Genomic DNA, 15,710 nt, shown 5'->3' on the forward strand with positions numbered 1-15,710 from the left:
TCCATGAAATCTAACAAGTACAGCCTCATTGTCAGTGTCTGTTTTTTTTTTCTTCCCATGAAAAGCCTCTCTGGATGTGACTGCTGATTGTAACCTGAGCCCCTCACTCAAACAGGAGTTAGTGTCCACAGCGTCCAGCTCAAGTGCTGTTTCAAACAGTTTTATTGGCTTCTGAAAGGCATTGTTAAACATAGCTTCCTCTGATACTTGTGTATTTTGATAGATTTATGAAGTGTTTTTGACCAGTAACACAACAGTTGGTAACATTACACGTTCATTCATTATTCTGCTGATGCTGCAGTGTTGTCTTTAGCTTTTGTAATTGCTGTTCAAAAGGGGAGACAACATGCAGATCAGTATACAGTGCAGTGGCAGAAGCCTCATTCGACAACAATTCTCTACATCAACAGTTGAAAGGTGTGTGGTGCCAAACAAAGACCAGATGACAGGCCAGGGAAATAAGGTCAGGGGTGGTCCGCTTCAGCCTCGGCACCCAGGTGACCAAGAAGACAAATTTTGGCTTATTTTGCATGCAACTACTTATAGTACCCATCAATGATATTCTTGTTAAATAAATTAGGTGTCTAGAGCAAAGAGGATCTCCTCTCAGAACCCCACAGAGAGGAGGAACAGAGGCTTTGGAAGAAGTCCCCATCCTACATGTAACTGCACTCAGGGGCCAATGTGACTTTCTGAGGTGAGAGCACCACGGAGCAAGTTCGACCAGGTAAATAACATGTTAATGTGGAGAGGCTGAAGCAAAAGTGCAAATAAGCTTCAGTTAAAGTACATACCCCAAGGAGCCAAGACATTATAAGCAAACAGATGAAACAGATAATGTAGAGTATTTTTTAGGATAAGGCTCATGTCCGGGTCAACAGTCAGTTCTTGTAAGTATTGGTGCAGGAGTAAAGACCTAGGCGAACCTGACATGGGATTGGCCTCTGGGTCGGAGTGTCTCAGACGCAGTAAGGCTCAGGAACCAGTGAATAATAGATTAGCTAGGCCCAACCTTCAATATCCTAGCTGCCAAGGTATTGAAGGTTCTCTCATGTCCTGGTTTCTTGCAATGTAATATTATCTGATAATCAATGTTATCATACAAGTTCTGTGTATTTTTAAAAGACTGGCAGGTGACAGCCGCAAAACCAATACAGCCAGGGGAGAAAATACACTTAATGACTTTATTTATTATTAATTATTAAGATAGTGTAAAAGCCATCAAAATAAAGTATTAATGGCAGCTGGTTCAACTGTTTTTGAAGACTGTGTAAGATTTACAAGCAAAAAATCCAAAGCAGAATTCTCCATCATTGAGCGAGGTTTTCCATGTTTTAAATCTAAGTACATGTATTCAGTCTTCAGTGAATCATGACACAGACTACGAACACAATTATGCTAACAGGTCCACATCAGGTACTAAAAGCAGGCAAATGCATTCTCTGCTGATTAAAGTGGCACCCCTGCAACAAAGCACGTGGTCGAAGCTAGAGGTAGAGCTCCAGCTCCAGCAGCAATCACACTGTGATTACGGATGAAGGTTTCTAGCAGTTCCTCTTGGTGTGGATGAGCAGGTCTCTCTGCAGGTTGACTTCTAGACTCCCGACTGTTTTGTTGCCAGGCAGGTCAGTGACCAGAGTCAGTTTGTTGAACACTCCTCGACCAAAATAGTCAGCCACCACTGAAAAACCATCGTTGGAGCTGCGTAACTGAAATGCACAGAAAAGACTTGAATTGATCAGTCAGTTGCTGACATACAATAACTATGACTCGGTCCACCCAGGGGAGGAGTAAAGCAGATAGATTAGATTGATTCTTTCAAATTTTATCAGAATAAAAGGTTGTAAATGAAACATATACATTCAAGGCTTTTTTGTTCATAGTTTAATTAATACCTGTCTGCTGAAGTGGTCGTGCAGGTCGCGTTTCTGGTCCTGTGCACGCAGCATGTCCATGACCTTTCGGTTCTCTGGGGTGCACGTTGGGCACTCAGCCTCACTCTCAGCGTAGCTTTCGAAGCAGTGTTGGTGGAAGGAGTGACTGCACAGGAAATGAACAGAAGGAAGCTCCAGGGGACTGTTGCACATGTTGCACTTGGTCTTCTGGAATATCTTGGCACTGTGTGGAAAGATTGGGGTAAATATTCACCATCAATCTGAGACTCCAATGGCTGTAACTGACAGAAATTAAAGTCACAAAAACTGAGGATGATAAAATTGTAGTGGAAAAATTGCTGATGTTTATTTATTAAGAGAAGACCCTAGCTTAGGGTTGTAAAACTCCCTGCCCCCCGGGCTTCCCTCCCTCTATAAACCCAGCGATCTGTTGCCAAAATATAATATAATCAGGCCTTTGAAAAGTTTTTGGGACTTTACTATCAATTAGCTATTTCACATTATCGTGGGTAATTTAAACTACACCTATATTTGCAATTGAAATAAAAAATAAATTCTGTTCAAAAACGTATTTAGTTTGATGCAAAATACGAGCAAAGGTTAACGGTGAAGAAGAAGAGAGTGGAAGAGAGCAGATTCAGGGCTGTATTTGTTTGATGTCCCTGAACAATAAAGATGTCACTTTCCAAACCGAAAAGCCTTCTTGACACTGGCAGTGTCAAGAAGGATGGACATACTTTTTCAAATGGGAATGCTTTCTGCCTGATATGCAAGGGAAAAGTTGCTGTTCTATAGGAATATAATCTCAAACATGACTAAACACAGACTGACACAGTTAACATTAAGGAAAGTACGAGTGAGACGAGAGGGAAAAACGGGCCACACAGCCACAGAAAGGACGAACGTCCCAGCAAAGTATTTTTCATAACGCCAAGAAGGACGCGGATGCTGCGGTTGAAGCAAGTTATGTGAAATTTGAGATGACAAAAGGAGTTGCTGAATTTGTGTCCAATGCACAGCTGTACCACAGCCAAGGATAAATTTCAGCAGATGTGTGGTGCGATAGAGCACCACACTGTCATTGAACAGAATGGTTGGCATTACCACTGATGGACCCCCGTCTATGACAGACAAAAAAAACAGACTGGTAGCACTGGTTAAAAAAATGAGAGAAGGAACATGCGGATCCTGCAGTTGTTCTGTCTCATACACCAGACATTGTGCAGCAAATGCTTGAAATATGAACATGTCATGTCCGTCTTCCTGAAATGTTTCAATTACGTCAGGTCCAGGAGTTTAGAGCACTGCCAGTTCCGGATCTTTTTAGAAGAAACCGAGTCAGCATATGGTGATGTACTTCACTGATGTGTGCTGGCTCAGCAGGGGAAACGTCTTGAAGAGATGTTTGTGAGTTAAGTGAGTTAAGGGCAGAGGTGAATAACTTGATGATTCACAATGGATCATGGATCTTGCATTCTTAGTAGACATAACACAGGAGCTTAACATCCTTAACCTGAAGCTGATGGGCTCTGGACAGCTCATCAAAGCAGCTTATGAAAGTGTGAAAGCCTTCTCCACAAAATAGATTCTGAAAAACTCAGCTGTCTGCAAAAAAACCTCAGTAATTTCCCAGCATGCAAATCTCTTGTGGAAGAGGGCACAGCATTCAGTGGTGATGGAGATGCCGCTGCTATTGAAAACCTACAGCAGGAGTTTGATGAGTTTATTGCTTACTTCAAGGCACACCGTGACACTTGTGTGTTGCAAATGGAACTTATTGACTTGCATTGCAACAGTCAGCTAAAGCCTCCATCCTTCCCAGAACTGTCAAGTGTTCATCCAGATAATGTGCTTTTTTGGGAGCACATATCTGTGTGAGAAACTCAACTGTGAACTTCAATAAATGTACAGGTCCGGGCTCACTGATGCCCATCTTGAAGCTGCACTCATGGGTGTTAACTGTGACGTCAATCAGGGCCATTGTGGCTCAGCTGTGTGAGCAGAAGCGCTGCCCGCTGTCTGCTAAGAAATAAATGTATTCAGGGATTTCATTCCGGTCCGTACAAGGTTTTTATGTTATTCTTACAGAAAAAAATATTTGCACTTACTTAAAACTAATGGGTATAAAATATTTGCATATTAAAACAGTATTCTATCAAGTATGAAGAAAATATGAGTAGAAGTACTGTCAGGTGTCCTAAATATATATTGGTTTTCAGCGATTTCATTTTGTTAGTTCAATGCACGGTTCAGTAAGTTACTTACTGCTACGTACTTACTAGTTTGTTACTTACTAAGAGTAAGGAAAATAGATTTGTACTAACTGCTACTTAAAAAACTGCTGTTTTCATTTAGCATATTATTATGTTGGTAATGGAAATAAAGAAGTACAATTTTACTAATATTGCTCTTTGTTGCACTACTTGAACATTGAAGTGGCCCTCCTTTGAGATGACACTACCAGCAGTGGCCCCAAGTTAATTTGAGTTTCAGACCCCTGCCCTAGCTGTTCAGGGGTAAAGTCTGTCATGCGACCAACCTTGTTTTGAGCTCCTGGATCTCAGAACGGAGGTGAGCAGTTTCCTCACGGTACTGGCAGATTTTGCGTTCGTCGTCCTCTATCTGCTGGCTCTCCCTCTGCAGTTTGTTGATGAGGTAGTCCTTGATGACGGAGAGAGTGGCCGTCGAGTTGTGTGCCAGTGTCTGCACCACTATGGCCGTACAAAAACAATGGATGTAAGATGGGAATGCCTCTTCTTATCTTACTGATGCCAAGAGAGCTCAACGCTCTGTCTGCTCCTGAACTGATTCTAATATGAAATGTTGATGAAAATACAAACTAACTCGCATTAAGTATGAAATCAAATGTTCACCAGCTCACCAAGTAAGGGAGGCATCAGGTTGTTTTGGTCGATATGATGTAGGACCTCACTGATGTAGGCCTTGCAGTCCTCTTCTTTTCTAGCAAAATATCCCAGTGCCTGCTCCCAGAGGCAACCCTCTTGGTCCCCATAGCGCTTGCAGGCCTCTACCACTTTTCCATACTCTTCATTCTGCATGTGGTAGTGCATTATCTGCTGGTACCTGCACAAAAATGACAATGGTTATAAAATTAAAAATGAAAATGTTTTGTGTCATAGTTCTTAGCTCAACAGGCATTATTACACTTTCACACAAAGTGCAATAATGAGGATGAACACTGAACCTTTGACGAAATATATACAGTTATATACAAGCGTTTATCCAACCCTGAATAAATTATAAAGTCAGGTCATATATATTTGGACAGTGTCGCAGTTTTTGTAATTTTATGTCTGTACACAACCGCAGTGCATTTAAAAAAAAGGTTAGACTTAAATTCAAGGGGTTTAACAAAAATATAACATTAAGCATTATTAAGAAATAATGTCATGCCAAATTGCATCAATCATCAAATCATCAATAATCAATAATAAACCATACACAGCAACAATGATCCCAAACTGGCGGGTGTTGTTAGTAACACACTTTCACTTCCAGACTTGTTTTGTTTGCCACATGAAAGCAGCAAGTAATGAGATGATCACATTACCTGGCTTCATTCATATTCATATGATGCTGTGCTCATTACTTACAGTTTGCCCTTCTCATAAAGGTAGAGGACCCCTTCTTTGAAGTTGTGCATCTGGCACAGGACCAGGGCTTTATCAAACACAGTGTGGTCACTCCTCAGCAGTGACACCGCCTCCCCCTGCAGGACCTTTTTTCTCTGAGACACACATGCATGAGAAGAAAATGTCAAAAAGAATTCTTCCCTTGTTCAACAACAATTCAAATTCTGCTTAACTTTCAAATTTTCTGGAATACCATCACACAGCAATTACTTTCTACTGCAAACTGCATTGTTACTTCATTGTGCTAGGATTCTTAGCTAGTTTTCACTGACCTCTGGGTCCTGTTCATGTGCCCAGTCTTGCAGCCGAAGCTCCAGCAGTGTGTCATACACACCCTGGGAGGAACGGGGGTCCACCTCGATCATGTGCTCCAGGAAGGCTTTCAGTTCTCGAGGGTTGTTAGCAAAAACTGGGATGAATTCCTCAGAGTTGGCCTTAAACAAAATCCAATATAACTATCAGGACTCATTTCAGGAGCAGCAGGTTTTAAGCCTCCCACACATAAAGAAAACAGCATCACTACAGACCTTATTGACGCGACTCCTCTCTGGGCTTCCTTTTTCACCAGCGTCTCCACTGGGTTGATAGGTGGTGCACAGGCCCTTCAGGAGCAGTGTGGTGCCTTCAGGAACATGGTGCATCAGCGTCTTGCCGTAATGCTTCATGGTGCTTTCAGCTTGTTCAAAAGGTAAACGTCCGATGTAACGTAGCCCTTCCTGATAATTCTAAGTGTTGGAGGGGCACAATAAGTGAATCAGTCTGATCAGGCAAAGAGGTGGACTAGTGCATAGCAATAAAAGTTGTAAATAATAATAATGCTTTTGTAATTGTTAATGTTTACACACCTTGTAAATCTAAGCTTAATGAGGATGAATATCTTAAAGGAATAGGCTATTCTGTGCTGTAACATTAATTGTAATAACCAAAGTCCCATTGGACATTGTGAATTGTTTACATTATAGCAGCAGAGCATTCTGCCAAAAAAGAGGGAGGACATATAATTTAAGACCTGAGTTGAATGAATATGTGTCTGGACTTGATACTGAGGCCAAAGAAGCTTTTAGGAACTAGACATGGTACAGAGTTTGAACACAAGACATGCAAATGCTAGGTTCAAATATGCAAAATGTTTTGTTAAAAGAAATGAGCAGGCCATGAGGGCAAACTCTATGGCCAAAAAGCGTCAGGAAAAAAATGTCTTTCTAGTTAGGAAATAATTATGGTTATGAATAACTCTAATATGCCCTTGCCTTCCAGTATTGATTGGGTCACTGGGTCTGAAAGGAGTGCTGTATTATATAGAAATCATTTCAGTAATATTTAACAGAACATCTGAAAAATACTAGCCACAGGATCTCAGCGACACCTGTTTAGCTTCCAACACATTAATATGAATTCAGCTAGTTTTTATAAAGATCAGTTCTACGTGTGAGTGACTCGAAAAGAGCAGAGGAGCAGAGTCACTTGTCCCCATTTGGAGGGGGATTATAAAATAATTGTTCATAATGGTAATCAAGTTAAAAGTTTGAAATAATCGGGATATTGACGTAATATTGCACAGTCCTTATATAATTAACCTTTTGTTGCATTACTATAATTGATTGATAAACCGATAAACATGTTGAAGCTGTCTATCTGTTCAGAGACTATTCAAATTCTGCATTTGTGTTTTTAATTATATCCATAATGGATAGATTCTTTACTCACTTTACAGCAGTTTTTCTTTTACATTTGAATTTGTGTTTTTTTAATTAGTAAAGGTTTATTATTTACCTTAAGGTCCTCCAGCTGGATCTTCAGGTACCATTCATGGTGCATGTGCTTCTCAGCCAAGAAAACAGCATGACTGTGGTAGCCAGCCTGCCTTAGAACCTTGATGGCAATCTCCACATCAAAGTGGACCTCACTGTCACTACTCTGTTGAAATAGATTACAGAAAGACAGTGGTGTCAGCATTTGATATGGCAGCTGTTAGCTCATTAACACAGACACATTGTTCCACTTCCCCCACTTTGACAAGCTTTCATCTCTAAAACCTAGACAGCTCACTTTTAAATTGTAAATGGTTCTAGTCTTACTAGTTTTCAGTCTTTCAGTTGCCACAAAATCTTCGCAGAGATAATTTACATTCACATGCAGCCCCTGCCGAAAACGTCCTGACGATCTCTAAAGTTCAGTGCATGTTTGAAAGCAGCTTATCATACATCACTCACACAGTGCTGACATTTAGCTGACAGTCACCTTAATGAACTCCTCCAGCTTGGAGCTGTCCTTCAGCTTTGTGTAACAGTTCAGCAGCAGTGTGGTGTGGTCTGCGTTAGCCAGTGACTGCCTGTGCAGGGCCTGCAGGTATGCCGTCAGGTTGTGGATCCTCTGTGCGTCCAGAAATTTTCTGATAACGTACGATGGCTCCAGTTTCCCAATGGTGCTGTGAGAACATACAGGTATGTTTTCAGAGTGGTTGTATCTCAACCCTTCACAGCAAGTATCACAGTCTAATCTATGAGAATAACAGCAGCTGAACTATTGGCAAATATTTGGTGATGTAGTTACCGAATGTACTGCTGGATGGCACCGTCATGGTCTCCCTTTAAATAGAGGTGGTCCCCATACTGCCTGAAGATCTCTGAGAGGCCGTCACTGTCCAGGTGCTGGCTCTTTGCCAGGTTTATGGCCATCACAAATAGGTTCTTTTTGAACAGCATCTTAAAAGACAAATAAGGATTATTTAATAGGATTGTTGCTGCCTGATCCACAGTAATAATAGTAAGTGAGCTGATATAGTGAATTCATTTAATATTATCATAATAATGGCCTCACCTCCAGTTTGGTCTGTGTGTCTTTCTCTTGAAGAACAAACATTTTTCCATCCCTGGTTAGGATGTAAAAGGAGCCCCACTCGGCCACCACATCGACGACATCATCAAAAGAGGAACTGTAGGCGATGAACTTGTTGTCCAGGTCATAGATGGTGAGAAGCTGTTTTTCTGATGGAGAGCTCTCCCTGCTTCCAAACCCTGCCCTGAACAGAAAAGACAGTGTCAACAGTCTCCCAGGAACCAGGTCTGTTCATCTTCAAAAATCACCCTGTTGAATTAGACAGTCGAATTTGGTAATGAATGTGACGCGACGTTTCCAAGACTCATTTGATTAACTGTTCTTATATTGCATTTCCTCAAAGTACTTTTTATATTACAGGTTAGTGTTACCAGCTGAGTGTTAAAAGTTGCCCATAACAGCGCAGAGATCCTTAAGCCACCATTGATCCTCACAATAATCAATGTAACTTCTACTTGTTTATTCAGTCTTGTCCTTACTTGTTTGGGGACTTTGCATCCCTGATGAGTAAAAACAGATAACCACGATGCCACTTGGCGAGCAGCTTGTGTCCATCGAAGGCGAAGCAGGGCCCTCGCTCATCAGGCTGATACAGGTACACGCATTCATCACCGGCCACAATGAACTGGGAATCCTGGGAAGGATCTGCCAGCGAGGAGCAGCGGAGTCCACAGCCATGTGTATCTAGCTCAACTTTTGGATACTCCTTGATAGACAGGGTGTAGCACTGAACAAGAGACAAGAAGCGAGATGATGAGAGGTCAGAATGGAGTCTCAAAAAAAAATCATGAATTTAGCTGACTGTGTGGTTCATCTCCAGGTTGAAAAAATTATCTTCTCTTTCAAAATATCAATCAGATGTTGACTTAAGCTGCTTTTAGACATGTGTGAATGCAAATGTCAGAGTGAGAGGCTCCGCAGTTTTCCTGCGGGGCCTATCGTATAAAGTCAATAGAAATTCAGGAGAATTCGATGTGAGAACAAAGCGCGGATTCTTCACGAGCGAGTTGATGACGCTTCTAAGGCGTGAGAGATGCAAAACTGAAAAAGGAAACAAAATCTTCCAATGAAAAAGCTGAGCTACAAACACAGAAAACTGATGGAGATGTCAAATTTTGTGCTTTTTAAGACCTTTTTAAGACCCCAATGAATGGATTTGATAGAGAATTTATTTAAACCTCTTTGTACGCTTATTAAGATACTAGAATAACATAGAGTGAGTGTAACACTTAGGGACATTAGAAGAAATATTTGAAAATAAATTGACTTTACACACACAAACAAGTGTATGTTCTTTTTGTTGTAAATATCCTGTTTAATTACAATTATCAAGATTATTACAATTGTTTTTATTGTTACTATTAGTATATTATAATTAGTCATTTTGCTTATTAGTTTGTTTATTGTACAATGTTATGGTTATATCTGCCAATGAAGCTTCATTGACTTCAACAAAAAACGTTGATCACATGACTTATGTCATGCAAAATTCAAGCGCTCACTTACCCTTTACATAAACCTCAAGATGTGTTTTCTCTAAAACTACAGTGTAGCTGTAGCCTAAAGAAATACAAATGATACATCACTGTGTTCATAATTTGCAGTTGTGTGATTGTTTAATAAACTACGTGGTTGAATGGTTCACTAACTACAACTGACATGAAGAGACATTACCTCCAGGCATTACAGGGCTGATTGCAGTTCCATAGCTGACCACTGATATGAAAGACTGAGAATTGTGTGGTCCTGTGTCGTGCTCTGCTCACATGAACACTTAACATTCAGTGTAATAGAAATTAACACCCATCGGTGGGTTACAATTTCCCCATCAACCGTAAGTGCACTGCCTGCAATTGTTATACTTTGCAGCAAACTTATGGTCAATTTAAGATAATTAAAGACCATAATTTGATTGATTTTAATTTAAGACTTTTTAATGATCCACAGGAACCCTGCAAGAGTTAGTGGAAATAAGAGCTGATGACGGTGTCTGTGTGGTAAAGAAAATCATGTGATATCCGTAAATAACTGAATACATCGCTTCCTGCCAAACTGTGGGTAAAATCTGTAGCCAATTCTCTAGATTTTTCCCGCAGGTCATGTTGGAAAACAGCTTTACTGTTAAAGCAAGGTTCTATAAAAGTTGAGAGGGTTTATCTCCACCATGCAGCCCAATGTTCTCAGAGCGACCAGACTTACATGAACTTTCTCCAGAGTGGCAACAAACAGATGTGTGACCTTTGCCACTTGGCGGAAGGCGAGGCCGGTGACTGGGCTGCTCCCCTCGTGCAGTGTTAGAGTTTTACTGTGGCGATCCCTGGTGATGTCACCTTTGGTCAAAACCACACTGCCATCTGTGAAGCCTGTCAAGAAACACAACAGCCATTATAATCTGGGAAGAGAAAACTCTGTGTTAGTCGAACAATGAGTGCTGGGTGAATGGGCAGGAAGCAGACCCTTCCATTGTGTCTCACCGATGGCCATGAAGTTGAGGTTCTCATGCACACTGAGGCAAGACACTTCAGTCGGTTTGTTGCCAGGAATCGCAGGAAAAATCCTTGTGCAGAGAGGATTTCCACTGTCTCTCTTATCAAGGTTCCAGACCTTTACCTGTGAAATGAGAGCCGCCTCAGTTTCCATGAAATCACTGGCACAAATGTTCTGTGCTTAGGCTTCTCTTGAGAAAGACTCATTAAAAAGACACTTACTAGAGGGTTTATTCCTTGTTCATCCTGCCCCACTGACACGAGGATGCTGTGCTGCTTCAGCTGGTAAAGGTGTGTCACTCGCAGCTTGTAGGCCTGAAAAAAGGTCAGCTGCAGGGAGCGCGTCATGAGCCAGATCTTGCCATCCATATGTGACATCATGAATGTTAAAGACAGTTGCACATAGCTGTTTCACGAGATGCAGTCGGCATGATAAATCAAGTTTGGTCATTTTAGGATATGGGAAGCTTGTCTGTCAATGAAATCACTAACTAACCCTACTAACTAATTCTATAAAGTTGCATTTCTGTAAGGCAGTGGTGTCTGTGCTCTACTCATAAAAAAATAGCTGTGCATGCACAGAGATTGAGATTGTGTTAGAGATCTGCCACTGCTCTATCACTCCCCCCGGTACATGGTGTTTTGTATTACAACCAAACTCCATGTAAACTTTTGGAAATTCTGCATCCGTTTGTGAAGAGCCGCTCAAATCGTTACACACCACTGTCCTGGATGAACCTGGACGACTTGGTTCTCCTGGCTGCACAGATATGGCTCTGCTGAAGTCATGTTGCTAGGGGGTTTAAGTGGGTTATTCAGGAGGTCGTTTCACCAGCTTGTTGCTGTCCAGTGGGAAGAATCTACAGCGAAGTAGAAAGAAGTTCCCAAGGCCACCAGAGCTTCGGGTGGAATAAATCCAGACTTTAAAGGTTTTTAAGCAGAGTTTGGTGTGACGCTGTTTCTAAAAGCAGCGACCGCAAACGGACCTGACTACCGGTCAGTCCTCAGCTCGCTGTTTCCACGTGCTGTTAAGTTTCTTTTATTTCTAGCACAGATAACAAATAACAAGCGTTTACTTTAGCTAGCATCAGCTGTCAGTAGCTAGCACAACATTAGCTGCTTGTAAAGGATATCTCCCAAGACGATGTGGCCACGGCCCGAGTCGCAGGCCGAGACTCCGCTCGGAAGAACACAGTTTTTCCCATTATCCGCTGGATCCTTCACTGTGTCTTTGTCGAACAAGACAAATTTCCTCCACTGTAAGAAGGCTGCCATTTTGTTAATGTTAGCCGAGTTGAACAGGGCGTCGTCATGTGACACAACAGTCACGTGAGCAAACCGGCGTTGTTGAACCTCGATCTGTCAACACGTGACCATCGACATTAGGAAACACAACAGTACTGTTTTTATTGAATCTGATTTTTTAAACTTATTCTGTCTACTAACGTCCCTACAGATCACATGTGAACACATGTTTCCCCACCACTCCACTTACGTTGCAGGGACAGTTTATTTCCAGGTGATAAAACTGATTTTTGTGCCCATCCATCTACATTTAATAATACATGACAAAGTGCGGATTTCATGAATATCCCTAAATGAAATCTCTCATTTACAAAACTCTTAAATTCAGTAATTCCCTTAAGTCCCTTAAGGAAACACTTACAGCTTCCTGATAAATGGGAAACACCCCACAGAATTAAGAATATCATTGAAAAAACTATAGCATATACATATATTATGCTATATTGTTGTACATGTCTGACATATTAGCACACCAGAGGATCCAGCTGAGCTTTCATTGACGTGATGCTGGCACTGATTTGACTCAATGATTCTGGTAAATTTCAGGAAATACACTGAAATTTAGTAAGTACAAAATATCTCTATTTCTAGAACATATTTCACTGTGGCTGTTATTTGATCACCAGGCTCTCCACAGCTCTTTGAACTATATTTTGAGGTTAGCACCCGACAGAACGCAGAGGCACTCACTTTAACATTATGTAAAATGTAAAATTATCTTTATAACTATGCACAGATGTAGTGTACTGTTCATCAGGGCCGGCCCTGGCAATGTTGGCACCCTAGGGAAGATTTCAAATTGGCGCCCCCCAACATTCACACTCAAACTGTCATGCATAACTTTTGGACTGTATACAGATGCACACAGGGGCAGACAAAATTGTAAGCTATAAAAAACAATAAAAATATATAACAAAAAATAAAATCAGCTGTACTGGTAGCATATCATGTCATGCCGACAAAAATAAACATTAATGATGTCCACAATCGGGGTGATTTTTACCTCTATATTGTTCTTTCTTCTCCTCCTCTACTTTGCGGTGCTTTCTGAATTGTGCACCTGATAATTTAATCTTTTTTTGATTCATCTTTGACACCGCAGCGTGTCTGTTCACACAGGGAGCCCATCCAGGAGGATGTTTTAGATGCTGGCTTGCCTGTCCACGGAGCCACGGATGGTGACATCAGCAAATGTCCCTACTATGCTGCCAAAATGAGTAGGTTTTTATACTTCTCTTTGTATGCATCATGCTGCTATGAGGAACTTTTGTGAGGTTGTTGTTGTCAAGGTTAGTTTTTCTCTTTTTGTGCATCCAGCTGCGTCGAGTGGAACGGCATATGCCAGTCAACTCGCCATGGCCGACCTCTGACACCCAACGGGACAGGGTCTGATTGCGACTTGGATTGCTGCTCTGGTTGGATTCGCTGCATGGTATCTGATGTGATCCCGCCTCCAGCCTGTCATTTTGCTGCTGAGAGAGTGAGAGGGAGAGAGGGAGAGGGAGGAGAAACATTGAAAGAAGGTGAATAAGGAGATTGAGACCATTTCATCGTTTAATACAAACATTCTTTAGGGGTCCAAGCTAATTCAATATTGCACTTAAAAACTGTAACTGTCTATACAGCTGACAATGATGCACCTATATAAATCCATTCTCACATTTCGTAATTCATACTTGGCCGCCAGAAAGTTGGTACATGTGCACAAGTGATAGGAATCCGAAGCTGTTTTTCAAGACATAGCACACCTACACTTTGACAAGTGCATGTTTTATTAAAACTATTTCAGATAATTGAATGTCTACTGATGCATGTTGAAATGATTTAATAATTTGCTTTGGGTTTTTAAGCTATATTATGATTAAGGTGTAAACAGAGAAGTTTGAGAAGGAAATTTTCTTCTTCTAATATTAATGGTTTATCTAAATTCTTCTAATAGACCTGTAGTTTATCTACTTGACGGTTACATATGTTCGAGGTAGGTCTTTTAACATCTCATTTGATTTGAATACACAAGTATCCACCATCGCTACAACTGGGTACCCATCATCCATATGACTTTGACGTAAGTTTTCTCCTGTTAGTACAAAATTATAATAAAGGAGATACTGCATGTGACTATGCAGTATTCTTTCATTAGCAAAGCTCTTTCAGGACAACAGCTGATGATACTGATGTGTTATGCCTTCTCATTTCTCAGATTCCTGCTGCAGAAAGATGGCAATATAGTATGTTGGACATGGACTGCCTGATATACCCCTGTAGTGTCCATGTTTAATTCATTTCATGCCAGTGTTTTTTTTAAATGCTAAAAGTGTTTTTGGAAATACAGAAGGGACACATACTTGAATTTCAGGGACGCAGGTTGAGTAAAACGTAGTGTTAGGTGGGGAGGACTGATTTGTGTTTGTTTTGAATTCGCTTGCATTTTCATTAACCCCAGTTTTTATTTCCCTTTGAGTGTCTAACTGAACAGAGCTTTATTAGTAACTGAAGAGATAGAGTAACCTTCATGGTATGAGAAGAAGAAAGAAGAAACACTTTATTTATCCCACAAACATGCACAAACATGCACAGACACACTCATGCAATGGGGAAATTAGTCCTCTGCTTTTGACCCATCTGGTGCAGGACACACTGCAGAGCAGAGCAGTGGGCAGCCGTGTACGGCGCCCGGGGAGCAGATGTTGGGGGAGTAAGGTGCCTTGCTCAGGGGCACTAGACAGGGTAGGGAGAGCAGTCTTTTGATCTTTGGACAGGTCCAGGTTCGTCTTTTTATGTTGTTATACCATCCAGGTAAGTTTTCGTTGAAACTCCGAGGAGACGAACCGTGGAGTCGAACCAGCATTGAACCAGAGACCCCTTCTCTGCCACTAGTCCAAGTTTCTGCCACTAGTCCACCGCCTCTCCCTTTTTTGTTATTTTTTTAGTAGAAGTATGTCCTGCTGCTAACGGTGAAATGAAACTCCCTTCTTTTTTTTCTGTTCATTCTGAAATAAAGTGGATTCACTTGGTCTGACGTTTTCGATCACATCTTTATAAAACACCTCATTAGCTTCACACTACAAACCCTGTGGGGGGGGGGGGGGGTTTTGAGAGAGGATTCCAGATTCACTCACTAGACTGGCACTCAGTAGAGCTCAACAGAGCCGTACAGGTTCATCTCTGATCCATGCAGCTTCCTTCTACCAAGTTTTGTGGTTATTGATCCAGTAGTTTATTAGATGTTGACTGACAAATCAGAGGTGAAAACATAACCTCCTTAGCAGAGGTAATAAAACCTCCAAACATTTATCAAGGAAATGTCACCAACAATATTAATAATTAGAAACACAACAGGAAATTAAAATTAGAATGAAATGTTTCTAGAATATCTAAATAGTTGACGGGTAATTTTCTGTTGGTCGACTTATCAATTAATTTATTAAAAGCTCATTTCCCCTGCTACCTAGTCTATAGGGTTTTTATATTGTGTTTTATTTACATTGTATATATTGGTTTATTTTTGGTTGTACATCAAATTGCCCTTGAAG

The 15,710-nt window shown here is 41.1% G+C and overlaps 1 protein-coding gene across 1 annotated transcript; it reads right to left on the reverse strand.

The window, feature by feature from the left end:
- Positions 1-139: 139 nt before the first annotated feature.
- On the reverse strand, positions 140-12,166 carry vps11 (VPS11 core subunit of CORVET and HOPS complexes). Its single transcript, XM_061086369.1, has 16 exons — positions 12,006-12,166; positions 11,095-11,243; positions 10,861-10,996; positions 10,586-10,749; positions 8,866-9,113; positions 8,369-8,570; positions 8,102-8,253; positions 7,790-7,976; positions 7,322-7,465; positions 6,076-6,273; positions 5,821-5,982; positions 5,510-5,643; positions 4,777-4,979; positions 4,435-4,606; positions 1,896-2,118; positions 140-1,709 (listed from the first exon to the last, which is right to left on the reverse strand). The coding sequence occupies exons 1-16, from the start codon at positions 12,145-12,147 to the stop codon at positions 1,545-1,547; spliced, it is 2,781 nt and encodes a 926-aa protein (XP_060942352.1). The 5' UTR covers positions 12,148-12,166; the 3' UTR covers positions 140-1,544.
- Positions 12,167-15,710: the final 3,544 nt, after the last annotated feature.

The sequence above is a fragment of the Limanda limanda genome, chromosome 14 (genome assembly GCF_963576545.1).
Source record: "Limanda limanda chromosome 14, fLimLim1.1, whole genome shotgun sequence".
Taxonomy (NCBI): Eukaryota; Metazoa; Chordata; class Actinopteri; order Pleuronectiformes; family Pleuronectidae; genus Limanda; species Limanda limanda.

Excerpts from the sequence above, each read along its gene's own strand:
- vps11 (XM_061086369.1), bottom strand. The coding sequence starts at position 12,147 with ATGGCAGCCTTCTTACAGTGGAGGAAATTTGTCTTGTTCGACAAAGAC. Across the intron at positions 10,997-11,094 it reads AACAAGGAATAAACCCTCTA|GTAAAGGTCTGGAACCTTGA; the intron begins GTAAGTGTCTTT and ends CTCATTTCACAG. Across the intron at positions 5,644-5,820 it reads CACATGAACAGGACCCAGAG|AGAAAAAAGGTCCTGCAGGG; the intron begins GTCAGTGAAAAC and ends TGTGTGTCTCAG.